At 42.6% G+C, this 14826-nt stretch overlaps 1 protein-coding gene across 3 annotated transcripts in view; it reads left to right on the forward strand.

Annotated features, from left to right (window-relative positions):
* Positions 1 to 14826, forward strand: part of CSMD1 (CUB and Sushi multiple domains 1) — a 2734739-nt gene that overhangs the window by 2480249 nt on the left and 239664 nt on the right. For all 3 annotated transcript variants that reach the window (XM_073589180.1, XM_073589181.1, XM_073589182.1), the window contains exon 53: positions 12867 to 13040. In XM_073589180.1, the coding sequence (XP_073445281.1) occupies positions 12867 to 13040 (174 nt within the window). The remainder of the gene's footprint in view (positions 1 to 12866; positions 13041 to 14826) is intronic.

Raw genomic sequence — 14826 nt, forward strand, 5'->3', positions numbered from 1 at the left:
TCAAATTCGTGTTCCAATTCCCGAGCATTTTCCCTCAAAGACTGCAACAATTCTGGCACAGTTTGGTAAATGATTGTGTTATCATTAACGCTTTTCTTATGACTTTGGCTAGGATAGTGGTGCTGTATGATGAGAGGAATGGAGAGTAGCAGCAGACTGTATTTTTTTTACTTACTCAATGGGAACAGGTGGCAGAAACCATCCACAATGTCTAGATACAAGGGCTTCTGTCATTGGCTGCCAAAGTCACATGTCCCTCCCCATATCAAAAACAGACATGATGTTAAGGTGCCATATTGTCAGTGTAATGGCACAGAGAGGCTGCTCTTGCTGCTGCTGCAAGTAGTCAGATGGATCAAATAAATAGGACCCTGTGTGAAAGCAACCCTCCAGATGCTAACTTATTTGTAATATTAGTGTGCTGCAGGCAGGAGGCCACATTTCCTAATCTACCTCGTTTGTGCTAATATTGTGGTGCAGGCAGAAGGCTGGATATACTCATCTAAATCATTTGTGCTGATATTGTGATGAAGGCAGGATGCCACATTTCCCAAACTAAATTGTTCATGCTTATATTGTAGTGCAGGCAGGAGACCATATTTTCTAATCTAAATGGTGTTTACTAATATTGTCATACTGGCAGGAAGCCATATTTCCTAATCTAAATTGTTTGTGCTAATACTGTGGTACAGGCAGGAGGCAACAATTACTAATCTAAATTGTGCTAATATTGTGGTGCAGGCAGGAGACCACATTTCAATCTAAATCATTTGCGTTAATACTGTGGTCCAAGAGTTTGAGACACACCACACACTCTAGTGGTTACCAATGCAATAATTATTTTACTTGATGAGACAACAATTGGATCAAAACAGATAGGTAGAAAGCAAACAGAAGTTATATGACTTTTCAACCCTCCAAAGTCTTACTCATAAAGTCACTAGAAAACAAATCAGAATATACACTAAAAGAATATAAATGTCATCACATTAAACATGTTCATGTGTATTCATATACAGGTTGCAAATAAAAATAAAAAAGTGACAAAACATAAAAATCCCACATAATGGTTGGGTATTGATAGTAGCAACCATAGAGAAAATGCATAGGACATTATAAAAACATAATAAATACAGCTTGGAACATAGTAAGTACCAACTGTTCACCAAGGGGTATAGATAGTTGCAACCATAGAGAAAATGCATAGAACTTAATAAGTACCAACTGTTCACCAATATACAGCCAAATATATGGAACATAAAAAGTATATGAACTGCTGACTCGTAAAGCTAGGAGTAATGTGTTTGTGATGAGCAAGCATGGACAGGGGAATTACAGCTAGATCACTGGGTGACTCTAGTGGCTTAAGGGGGAGATGTGGAAGGGTCTGATCCACAAGTTTTGCAATCCCCAAGGCTTGCAGGGCCCTCTGGGATGGAAAAATAAACCAATGCACACCATAAGATGGAGAACTAAACTACTAGATAACAGGGGTTGGAGAACTAAACTACTAAACAGCTTGACTTGGAGAACAAAACTACTACACATTAGGGGATGGAGACTTTAAGCCATAAACAGCAAGGTGTCACTAGACACCAAGTTTTGAATCCACAGGGCTTGCAGAACAAACCTCTGTATGTAATACTTCCTCCAGTGCTTCTGCCTCATCCACCTCCTTTAGGGCCTCCACCTGTGCCCTCAACCTGCAAATGGAATCCCCCCAGCTGTGTACTGCACAGCCACGGCTCACCGCAATCAGGCAGCTTTTAAATTAATATGCCTTGGAGATTGCAGTCATATAGATCAAGAGTTGTGGACAGCTGTGCATGCCGAGGTTGACCAATGGCTGCCTACACTCAACCTGTAGCCAGAGAAGGTCGTGTGCGATAACAGTGCAAACCTTGTAGCAGCCCTGCACAGGGCCAGCCTTACACATGTGCCTTTTATGGCTCACATCCTGATGGCACAGCACTTCTTACACCACTGTCCCAGTATGGATGTGCTGCTGTAGAAAACACTGTTGTGTGTTCACTTTCACCATTCCATTTAAGTGGGTATATATATCTTTCAGACTACCAGTTAACCAATTGATATGCGAAGTGTTCACACCATGGATTTCAAATCTGCACATTTTACAGCGACTGTGGCAGTAGCGCCGAGACCTAGTACAGTGTAACATTTTGCATAGCCTGGTACAACGCAGTACGAGCGTGGTGTAATTTACATTTGCATAGCGGACACAGATCCAGGACCATTGCATCATTCTGCATGTCTTCAAAATGGCTGAAAAGATGTTTAGCAGTGACAATGCCATAATCAGCATCACTATTACTGTCATCTAAATGCTGGACCACACTTTAAATAGTCTGGGTGAGGAGGTGCTGCTGGTCCCGGGGGAAGACGAGGAAGCAGAGGAAGATGCCTTTAGGATTAACAATATCAATAAGTTCAGGTCTGTCATCTCACAGGCAGTTGCCATGGGAGAAACAAATGGAGGAGGAACAAACAGAGAAGGAGCATGAAAAGGACGAGAAGAAAGTTGTGATGGATGTGCAACAGTTAGGAGATGAGCAGCATAATGTTTCTCTCTGTTGTCCATGGTTGCCACAAGGGGATGGATGAAGAAAGTTTGAGTGTTATACCGCCACCAACACACTGTGGAGTTGGACCTCATGAAAGAGACTGACCCATGTGCGCCTTCTTGCAGCAAAGTTTGCAACCCTATGGTTATGCTTCAAAATAGTGCTGACTTCTGGGTGTCAGTGTGTTCTATCCAAAAGTAAATTTTGACAGTTGCCTCCCCACCTGAAAATGGGACGCGCCCATTCTGCAATATCAAAATATGTTTGAAGATAATCTTCACAGTGAGTTTCTCCAAGACAGCAGTGACACACACAGTTTGCATCACAGTGATAGGCTTACAACGGCAGAAATGTTGAGTCATGAATGCAAAAACATTAGCAGCCTTGCAGAACTGAAGTCCTGTGTTCCAACCCCACCAAGGACAGCATCTGCAAAGAGTTTGTATGCTCTAACCATGTATGCAAGGGTTTTCTCCCAGTATTTATTTTTTAACCCACACTCCAAAGACATGAAGATTTTACATTTCAAATGTGAGTTCCAATGGTGACAGTTACAGTAATGTCTCTGAATGTCTGTAGAGCAAATATTGAATTATTGGCGCTGTGAGAGGTTGACTCACCTTGCTGCTTCCTCAGGTAGACACATGAACACTTTGGTGGTGAAGCACCTGCTGGTTTATTGAAGTCACCATACATCAAGGCAGGGTTTACAAAACAAAAACAGAGCCTTTCTGGCTTAACACAAAAAAAACAAAGTATAACAGAGTCCTTTTCTTTGCAGGTCTTAATCTGCAGGTACCTGGCAATCTCCTCTGCTCCCCTTGGAGCTACGTGGGAGTACTTTCTCTCCCGAGCTACAAGCCAGACTGTTTAACATGTCCAGGTATTTAACCATGACCATGTTATGATCACATGAATGTGAAATCACCGTAGATCCTGCTATTACACATGCCGGTGTCAGCTGCAGGAAGAGATATGGTAAGCACTCTCCCTCTCACTCTGTGAGTGCTCACATAAAACCAGCCCATGTATGCAGCTTACTTTAACTCTCCCAACACTTGTATGTGTTGGAGGAAAAATATCCTGGTTTCATACCACTGACGCCAACATGTGCAGTGACACATATCACCCCTCATAACCTGTGCCAGTGACCCTGTCACATATTCCCCCCTCTGCCCAAAGCCAAGGGTTTTGGCACCTTCAGGCACTAAACAGGGAATTCGGGAGAGAGCATCCGTGTTGCCATGCAACTTCCCTGGCCTATGCTCTACGTGGAAAGTGAAGAATTGAAGGGCTAAGAACTACCTAGTCACCCTGGCTTTCTTACTCATCTTCTCTCTTAACCATCTCAGAGGGGCATGGTCGGACACTAACTTAAACCTGCAGCCTAGCAGATAGTACTTCAGATTGTCTATGGCCTATTTTATAGCCAAGCATGCCTTTTCCACTATGGCATAATTCTTCTTGCAAGAGAGTTTCTGACTCAGGTATAGGATGGGATGCTATTTTCCATTTATCTCTTGAGCCAGTGGGGCTCCCAACCCAATCTCTGAAGTATCGGTCTTGACCACAAATTCCTTGCTAAAGTCTGGTGCGACCAGAACAGAATGCTTCCACAAAGACCGTTTGAGCTCTTGAAACGCCATCTCTGTGTCAGAAGTCCATTTCACCATCGTTGACTTGGTGTCCAGAAGGAGATCAGTTAATGGTGCGGCAATTATGGCAAAGTTCTGGATAAAATGCGGTAATACCCCACTATCCCAAGAAATGCCTTCACTTGCTTCTTGGAGAGCGGTTGTGGCTACTTCTGAATTGCATCTATTTTATTCAACTGGAGCTTGATTTCGCCTCTCCTGATGATGTAGCCTAAGAACCTAGCCTCTTTCTTCCTTATTGCACACTTTTTGGGATTTATGGTGAATCCCGCTTTCCTCAACGCATGGAAGATCGCCTGTACGTTTGGCAGATGCGACTTCCAGTTAGGACTGAAAATGAATATGTCATCCAAATAAGCTGCTGCATATTTCTTGTGTGGAGCCAGAATTCAATCCATCGCCCTCTGGAAGGTAGCTGTGGCTCCCTCCAATCAGAAGGGCATTCTTGTGTACTGAAAACACTCATCTGGCATCGAGAAGACTGTCTTCTCCTTGGCGCTCTAGGTCATGGGTATCTGCCAGTTCACATTCATCAGGTCAGGGGTTGTGATGTATCTTGCATGCCCCAGTCACTCAATGAGTTCATCCACATGGGGCATTGAGTATGCATCGAAGCTAGACATCTCATTGAGCCAGTGGTAATCATCACAAAACCACCACTCGCCACTGGGCTTCGGTACAGGGACGATGGGACTTGACCAGCCACTTCTTGACTCCTCTATCACCCCAAGGTTCAGCATTCTCTTCAACTCCTTGAAGATAATTGGAATGCCCTCCCATCCCAGGGCTGTGGGATACTTGGTACAGGGCTGGTGTCAGGGGGAGAATGTCACAGCAGCGATGACCCGGTCCGTGGCCCTGGGCGCCCAATATCAATGGTGGGTGATGTTTGTGATGTAGTTTATATGGATAATTCGTGACACCATCCGTGGTGTTTGGCAAGTAAGATGTTAAGCCAACGCTGCTTGCAGATCCACTGGGACTGATGGTGTGATGCAGCAAAGATGGTGTAGCTCCCCACAGGTGGAGCTGTAGTCCCAGGGCAGTGTAGGTGCAATGGATGAGGAGAGGCGCAGAAGGGTATAGATGCTGCTACCCAGATGTAGCGTTGCTGAAGGTGCTAGCGATGAATCAATGGAGGACACCAGAGCTTGCAGTTTCAAAGCTTTACTCACAGTTCGTGGTACACACTGGTGCCTGCCTCCATGCCGTGTCCTCCGGGGTAGAGACTCAATCAACCTCCTGGGCAAGTCAGGGCTCTCCTCTCCAACACGCCACCAATGTGTGCCTTTCCTGAATGACTCCTCTATTGCGCCTTTTAGTGTGAAGAGCTCCAGGACCGTAGTTCTCTGAAGTTCCTTATGTCAGATGTTCCTAACAACTCTACTTGTATGACAGACAGCTGTAGCCTGCTCGGGGATGCTCCTGGATCCCGGCTCTCTGTCAGTTTGCTGTTGTGTCCCAAGTCTTGGATTGGAGTAGTGCATTTACAGCCAACTACTCCACCGGTGTCTGCTGCAGAACCATAAGTGTCCATACAACCTCGGGGATCGGGCCCCGGCCTTGCGCTGAGAACCTATAGGCAGGGTTCCTATCCAACCCACTCCTCCTCTCTGTTCTCCTTCTCCTTCGTTCCTTACTTGTCTTTCTCTCTACGGAAGCTTGGGTTGCAGTTCTACATCTTTCTCCTCTTCTCTTTCCCGTGCCAGCTGGCTCAGGTCACTGAGGCAGCTGCAGCACTCCTTCCTCCATCCCTTCTTCCAGGGATCCCCTACTCCTCACTGAGTGGCTTCCTACTCCGCCGACCTTCTGTCAGACTGACCCGTAAGGGGCTGACCCCTCTCAGGGACTAAACTGAACTCCAATTCTAAACTTTCCCACTCTTTTATATGGATCTCAACTCCACCCACCTCCCAGCACTAGGGATGGGCGAGTCTACTCGCTAGGACTCGTTACTCGGCGAATAGTAAGGGACTCGCTGGACTCGTTACTCGGCGAGTCTCCCAGTGATTACTCGCACAGTAACGAGTCCAATGCAAGTCAATGGCAATCCTAGTTTTGTCAGAGTTTTTTTTTCTCACTCGCTAGACTCGCTATATCACATCGCTGTCAACAGCGAGTCTGAGCGAGTCTACGATTCCGAGTCCTGTATACTGGATTCGGGACTCGCTTTTACAGAATCTGTTATGTTCCTACAAGTTTCCAAGACAGCCTATGTCAACACACAGCGATTGTGAGCGAGTCTGAGCGAGTCTACGAATCCCGAGTCCTGTATACTGGATTCGGGACTCGCTTATACAGAATCTGTTATGTTCCTACAAGTTTCCAAGACAGCCTATGTCAACACACAGCGATTGTGAGCGAGTCTGAGCGAGTCTACGAATCCCGAGTCCTGTATACTGGATTCGGGACTCGCTTATACAGAATCTGCTATGTTCCTACAAGTTTCCAAGACAGCCTATGTCAACACACAGCGATTGTGAGCGAGTCTGAGCGAGTCTACGAATCCCGAGTCCTGTATACTGGATTCGGGACTCGCAAATATAGAATCTGTTATGTTCCTTTGTAATTTGTAAATCGCACATTACTCGCTAAGACTCGCTTCCCCATTCATTAACATTGGACTCGCTAGACTCGCAACGAGTAGCGAGTCCCGGGCTCGGACTCGCTAGAGTCAAGCGATTCCGAGTAATTTAGGACTCGCCCATCACTACCCAGCACATCTCGTGTTACGAAGCAAGGAATCACCAGAGGTGCTCTGCTACCCTCTAAGCATGAGCCGCAATGTGATCAGTGCTGAACTATCCTGTGTGTGGGATGCAGGTGTTGGAGTGCGGAAAGGAGCTCCCAACTTACCAGGATTGTGGGGCACTAAACCTTAGGAGAAGGTGCAGTACCTCTGTGGTGACTGAGCCTCAGGGGCGCCACATAATCTCCAAGCATGCTTTGGGGATTCTGTAGGGTTTGAGGCTTTACCATTACATGTGACTCTGTTAGTTTGTCATATTCCATGACCTGTGTGCACCATGGCAACTCTGAGAACAGGTCCCGGTTCTGCTGCGGCAGTTTCTGACATTGTTGCCTCTGAGCCAGTGTTAGCATCTCAACAATCATGACCTCCTTGACCTTGTTTTGGGACAAGCTCCCAGGCAAGAAGTTTCCATCTGTTCTTGGCCCTAACATGGTTTACGCAAGTTCACATAGAATCTTAGAATCATAGAATAGCAGAGTTGGAAGGGACCTCCTGGGCTATCTGGTCCAACCACCTGCTCAAAGCAGGATTCATTAAATCGACCCAGACAGATGTCTGTCCAGCCTCAGTTTGAAGACTTCTATTGAAGGAGAACTCACCACCTCTCATGGCAGCCTGTTCCACTCGTTGATCACCCTAACTGTCTAGAAGTTTTTTCTAATATCTAATCTATGTCTCCTCCCATTCAGTTTCATCCCATTGCTTCTAGTCTTTCCTTGTGCAAATAAGAATAAAGATGATCCTTCTACAATATGCCAGCCCTTGAGATATTTGTAGGCAGCTATTAAGTCTCCTCTCAGTCTTCTCTTTTGCGTTCTAAATATTCCCAAATCCTGCAACCGTTCCTCATAGGACATGGTTTGCAGACTGGTCACCATTCTGGTCCCTCTTTTCTGAACTTGCTCCAGTTTGTTGATGTCTTTTTTAAAATGTGGTGCCCAAAACTGGACACAGTATTCCAGATGAGGTCTGACGAAAGAGGAATAAAGGGCAATAATGACTTCATGTGATCTAGACTGTATGCTTCTGTTAATACATCCTAGAATTGCATTTGCCTTTTTTGCTGCTGCATCACACTGTTGGTTCATGTTCAGTCTGTGATCTATTAGTATGCCCAAGTCTTTTTCACATATGCTGTTTCTTAGCCCTATTCCTCCCATTCTGTATATGCTTTTTTCATTTTTATTGCCCAGATGTAGTACTTTGGATTTTTCCCTGTTAAAAACAATTTTGTTAGTTGCTGCCGACTGCTCCAGTTTATTTATATCTTTTTGAATCCTCCCTCTCTTCTCAAGTATTAGCTATTCCTCCTAGCTTTGTGTCATGTCATCAGCAAATTTAATCAGTTTAACCTCAATTCCTTCATCTAAATCATTGATAAAGATGTTGAACAATACAGGGCCAAGGACAGAGCCCTGTGGTACCCCACTTGAGACATTCTTACAACTGGATGTGCAGCCATTTATGACCACCCTTTGGGTCCGATCACTAAGCCAGTTATGAATCCACCTAACAGTTGCCTTGTCCATTCCATACATAGTCTTTTTAAAAATAAGGATTGTGTGAGATACTTTTTCAAATGCTTTGCTGAATTCAAGATGTAATATAGCTACAGCATTTCCCTGATCCACCCAGTCAGTGATTCTGTCATAGAAGGAAATTAAGTTAGTCTGAAAGGTCTTATTAGTTAAAAACCCATGCTGACTCTGTTTAATCGCTTCATCCTTATCTAGGTGCTAACATACATGTTGTTTAATAATTTTTTCAAAGATTCTCCTGGTATAGATGTCAGACTCACCGGCCTATAGTTCCCTGGGTCCACCTTCTTCCATTTTTTGAAGAAAAAAATGTATACCTGGTGTGGCTTCCTACGACCGGGCTGATGTACCTTGTAATTCATGTTCCCAAGCTTTTTTCACCAGCTTGTATGGGCCGTGCCACTTGGCCAGGAACTTGCTTTCCACCATGGGGATAAGTACTAGCATGTGGTCCTCAGGCTGGAATTGCCTTAGACTTGCTGATTGATTGCATACCCTTGCATTGACATTCTGTGCCTGGAGAAGATGTTCCTTTACAATGGGCATTACATGAGCCATCCTCTCCTGGAGCTGGGTGTCACGCTCAATGACACTGCGGAGCAGCATGACCTCAGCTTCCGTTGTTTCTATGGCTATGTCCAGGAGCCCTCATGGATTTCGGCCATACAGGAGCTCGAATGGTAAGAAACTAGTAGAGGATTGAGGTACTTCTCTGATGGAAAAGAGCAGTAACGGAAGCAGATAGTCCCAGTCTTGACCATGCTTCTCAATGACCTTCTTGAGCATGGCCTTCAAGGTCTTATTGAAGAACTCCATCAGACCATAGGTCTGTGGATGGTAGACTGAGGTCCACAACTAGGCAATCTGGAGGACTTTACACAGCTCCCGCATCACTTTGCTCATGAAAGGGGTACCCTGGTTCATCAAAATCTCTTTCGGTAAACCGGTCCTGGCAAAGATATGACCAGCTCCTGGGCTCTTCCTTGGAGCTACGTGGGAGAACTTCCTCTCCCAAGACACCACCCAGACTGCCTTACATGTTTAGGTATCTAACTAGGACCATGTGATGATCACATAATTGTGACATCACCGCAGGTCATGCTAGTACACATGCAGGTGTCGGCTGCTGGAAGAGATATGAACATCCAACCAGGAGTGCTCATATTTCAAACAATTAGTGGCAGCCACGAACAAAGTGGTATCAATTTCACAAGAGTAAAAATAGTATAATAAGGAGCAATGTATCTTTATCTACATCCAACCCAGCAGATGTACACCCATGAGTGCACACATTTCCCAAAAATTTGTTGAAGTCAACAGTAAAGTGGAATCAATTTCAAGAGAGTAAAAATAGTATAATAGGAACCGATAAATTTTCCACTACAGCTAACCCAGCAAATGGACACCCAACCAAGAGGGTACACATTTCTAAAAATTAGTGCAGATACCAATAAAGTGGAATCAATTTCACCACCTACCCCATTTAGACCTTCAACAATGAGCGTCATCCCCCTTCTACCTTGACCTTGCTTTTTCACAGTCATGTTGCTCATACAGTGTGCTATGAGCTCAGTATTAGCAACTAAAAATTAGATTTTTTACTCTGCGCCACCTCTGCACAGCTGAATTTCACTGGCACTAAATGAGGAGGTGAAATATGATGTGCTGAATTGAGTTAGTCACAGTAAAACAAGATTATTATGTATGATTTTTTTGTATGAAAAAAAAATAAACACTGAGATCTCCTCTACTGTCTGACATTAGCAACAGAAGAATTTTTGGGGGCCTGTCGATAAGGCCTGTTAAAGATTGAGTGGATGCTCAAATCAATTTAAAAGTGACATGTCCCCTGCTGTATGACAATAGCAACAGAAGAATTTGTTTGGGCCTGTCGATAAGGCCTGTAAAAGATTGAGTGGATGCTCAAAACTATTTAAAAATGACATATCCCCTACTGTCTGACGTTAGTAACAGAAGAATTTTTTGGGGCCTGTCAATAAGGCCTGTTAAAAATTGAGTGGATGCTCCAAACAATTTAAAAGTGACATGACCCCTACTGTATGATGTTAGTAACAGAAGAATTTATTTGGGCCTGTCGATAAGGCCTGTGTAAGATTGAGTGCATGCTCAAAACAATTTAAAAGTGACATATCCCCTACTGTATGATGTTAGTAACAGAAGATTTTTTTGGGTGTGAATGGGAACGTACAACAGGACCAGTAACAGGGCAGCTATGGGAAGTACAAGATCCAGGATCCAGACTACAACTATTATTCATCTACCCAACACCAATTACCAGAGCACGCTTGATGCTCATCAGAAGGATTAACAGATGCGTGTCTCAAGCTAGGTATAAAAGATGCCCGTGAGAAATTGGATGCCAAAGAACATAATCTAGAAGATAGGCTCAAAACAATTTCAAACTCAGATCTCGCGTGCTGTATCACGTTTGTAAAAAAATTATTTTAATGTGCAACAGCTCTGTTCACAGAAGAATTTCAATGACACTAAAAGAAAAGGTTGGATACAGCAGGCTGTATCATGTTTATCAACAGAAAAAATTAGATTTTTTTTAATGCGTGTTAGGTCTGAAGACAGGTTCATATCACTGCCACTACATGACAGTGTGTGATACGGCGGGCTGTATCACATTCAGCAACAGAAAAAAATATTTTTTGTAATGTGCCTTAGGTCTGCAGACATTTTCATATCACCACAGCAATAAATGACAAGGTGGGATACAGCAGGATTTTTCACATTTAGCTAGTGAAAAAATATTATATTATTTAATATCAGTTAATATTCATGGAGAACAATAGAAGCAGTGCACAACACACTTGTAGGACATGTGCCCTGTCAGCTTTGTCTGAAAACCACAGTAATGCCCCCCAAAAAATATATTTGGGAAGGTAAATTTTACCGCCATACTTGACATTATCTACCTACACTATCTGACTGATATACAAGAGCCTAACGAAATAGCTGAAATCTTGCTAGAAACAGTGGCGGCATCAGGAGCAGCCTCTCTGTGCTGTATCAGTGTCAAAATGGAGCTAAAACAAGATGTCCGCTATTTATATGGAGAGGGACATGTGATTTGAGCAGCCAATGACACAAGCCGTTGTGTCAGGATATTATGGGTGTTTCCTGCACCCTGATTGGCTAGCCGCAATGTGCACACAGAAAGTTGCGAAAAAAATGACTTTTGTGCTGTGCTTAAAAAAACGCTGCGCCTCTGAGCTCTGCAAACCTCCTCCCCTCATTAAAGACTTCCCAAACGCTCATGATACACCACCATTATGGTTGCTAAAGAGCTGAAAATATTTTTGTGGTAACACAAATATTTTCCCTCACTTTTACCAAATATTACCTATTTTTATTGGTTTTATAAAATTTTGCTCCGATTTCCGATCATGAATCCGAATGTGCCATATTCATGCCAAATTTATGTTTGGTGATCATTTTCCAAACAAATTCGCTCATCTCTAGTCGTATGTACCATTGAAATATAACAGAGAGTACCTAATAATCTATGGATGACTAATTGAAAACAAACTTTTAAATGTTTTTTTGTAATCTTATACACCACTGAAATGTCAGAGAATGTATGTAATACTCAATTGATGACTAATTAAATGCAGACAAATTTTTTAACATTTCTTTCTAATGTTATATAACATCAAAATGTTCCATAGAGCATGTAATAGTATATAGGTGGGTAACTGAATTCAGAAACAATTTTCAATGCTTATTTGGACTGTTTTATAACTCCAAAATGTGCATACAGCATGTATGTGAATATAGAAACATTTTTCAATTCTTTTTTATTATACAACACCAAATGTACCACAGATCACGTAAGAGTATATGGATGAGTATTTGAAGACATAAAAATGTTTGAACGCTTTTTTGGAGTGTTATATAACACCAAATTGTACCACAGACCATGTAATAGTTTATAGATGAGTATTTGAATATTGAACATTTTTTCAACACTTTTTTGACTTTTATACTACACAGAAATATACCACAGACCTTGTAATGTATATGGATGAGTATTTGAATACATAAAAATGTTTCAATGCATTTTGGGAGTGTTACATGTCACCAAAATGTACCACAGATCATGTAATAGTATATGGATGAGTAAATGAATACAGAACAAGCTCCGAGATACTTGGGTAATATCTGGGTATTACTGAGCATGTTTGCTCATCCCTTGTTTCTAAATGTACTTTTACATCTATCAGTAAATTAGATAGCATATCCTTATATGTATGTAAAATTCATGTATACATATTGTGTTTCAAACATATTTGTGTTTTATTTTTATTTACAGCAGGCCATTGTGGCTCTCCTGATCCAATTGTAAATGGACACATCAGTGGGAATGGCTTCAGCTATCGAGATACTGTGGTTTATCAGTGTAATCTTGGCTTTCGATTAGTAGGCACATCTGTTCGTATATGCCTTCAGGATCACAAGTGGTCAGGACAAACTCCAGTTTGTGTTTGTAAGTATCTTTTATTATTCAACTTAAAAAACAAGGATAAGTTCTGTAGAATTCTTTAGATGCTAAGGCCTGGCAGTTGGATTTTCCAGCAATTATAACATCATAATGCCTACAGCCCCTCAGTACCAGGGTAATGGAACTATTAGAAAAGTAAGTGTTACTATATTGCTATTGATATTATTTTTCAATTTTAAGCATTTTTTTAATTTGCAAATACCAAAAACACTTACAGCTAAAATTAAAGATGCTAACGATTGGCAGTAGGCTTTTTTAATGTAATTAGAAAATTACAGTTGTGGCCAAAAGTATTGACACCCCTGCAATTCTGTCAGATAATACTCAGTTTCTTCCTGAAAATGATTGCAAACACAAATTCTTTGGTATAATTATCTTCATTTAATTTGTCTTAAATGAAAAAACACACATAGAATTGTCCTAAAGCCAAAATGGATATAATTCCACACCAAACATAAAAAAGAGGGTGGACAAAAGTATTCGCACTGTTCGAAAAATCATGTGATGCTTCTGTAATTTGTGTAATTAACAGCACCTGTAACTTACCTGTGGCACCTAACAGGTGTTAGCAATAACTAAATCACACTTGCAGCCAGTTGACATGGATTAAAGTTGACTCAACCTCTGTCCTGTGTCCTTGTGTGTACCACATTGAGCATGGAGAAAAGAAAGAAGACCAAAGAACTGTCTAAGGACTTGAGAAACCAAATTGTGAGGAAGCATGAGCAATCTCAAGGCTACAAGTCCATCTCCAAAGACCTGAATGTTCCTGTGTCTGCCATGCACAGTGTCATCAAGAAGTTTAAAGCCCATGGCACTTTGGCTAACCTCCCTAGATGAGGATGGAAAAGAAAAATTGACAAGAGATTTCAACACAAGATTGTGCGGATGTTGGATAAAGAACCTCGACTAACATCCAAACAAGTTCAAGCTGCCCTGCAGTCCGAGGGTACAACAGTGTCAACCCGTACTATCCGTCGGCGTCTGAATGAAAAGGGACTGTATGGTAGGAGACCCAGGAAGACCCCACTTCTTACCCCGAGACATAAAAAAGCCAGGCTGGAGTTTTCCAAAACTTACCTGAAAAAGCCTAAAACGTTTTGGAAGAATGTTCTCTGGTCAGATGAGACAAAAGTAGAGCTTTTTGGGCAAAGGCATCAACATAGAGTTTACAGGAGAAAAAAGAGGCATTCAAAGAAAAGAACACGGTCCCTACAGTCAAACATGGAGGAGGTTCCATGATGTTTTGGGGTTGCTTTGCTGCCTCTGGCACTGGACTGCTTGACCGTGTGCATGGCATTATGAAGTCTGAAGAATACCAACAAATTTTGCAGAATAATGTAGGGCCCAGTGTGAGAAAGCTGGGTCACCCTCAGAGGTCATGGTTCTTCCAGCAGGACAATGACCCAAAACACACTTCAAAAAGCACTAGAAAATGGTTTGAGAGAAAGCACTGGAGACTTCTAAGGTGGCCAGCAATGAGTCCAGACCTGAATCCCATAGAACACCTGTGGAGAGATCTAAAAATGGCAGTTTGGAGAAGGCACCCTTCAAATATCAGGGACCTGGAGCAGTTTGCCAAAGAAGAATGGTCTAAAATTCCAGCAGAGCATTGTAAGAAACTCATTGATGGTTACCGGAAGCGGTTGGTCGCAGTTATTTTGGCTAAAGGTTGTGCAACCAAGTATTAGGCTGAGGGTGCCAATACTTTTGTCTGGCCCATTTTTGGAGTTTTGTGTGAAATGATCAATGTTTTGCTTTTTGCTTCATT

Source organism: Dendrobates tinctorius, unplaced genomic scaffold, assembly GCF_039654945.1.
Source record: "Dendrobates tinctorius isolate UK_male_01 unplaced genomic scaffold, ASM3965494v1 ptg000107l, whole genome shotgun sequence".
NCBI lineage: Eukaryota > Metazoa > Chordata > Amphibia > Anura > Dendrobatidae > Dendrobates > Dendrobates tinctorius.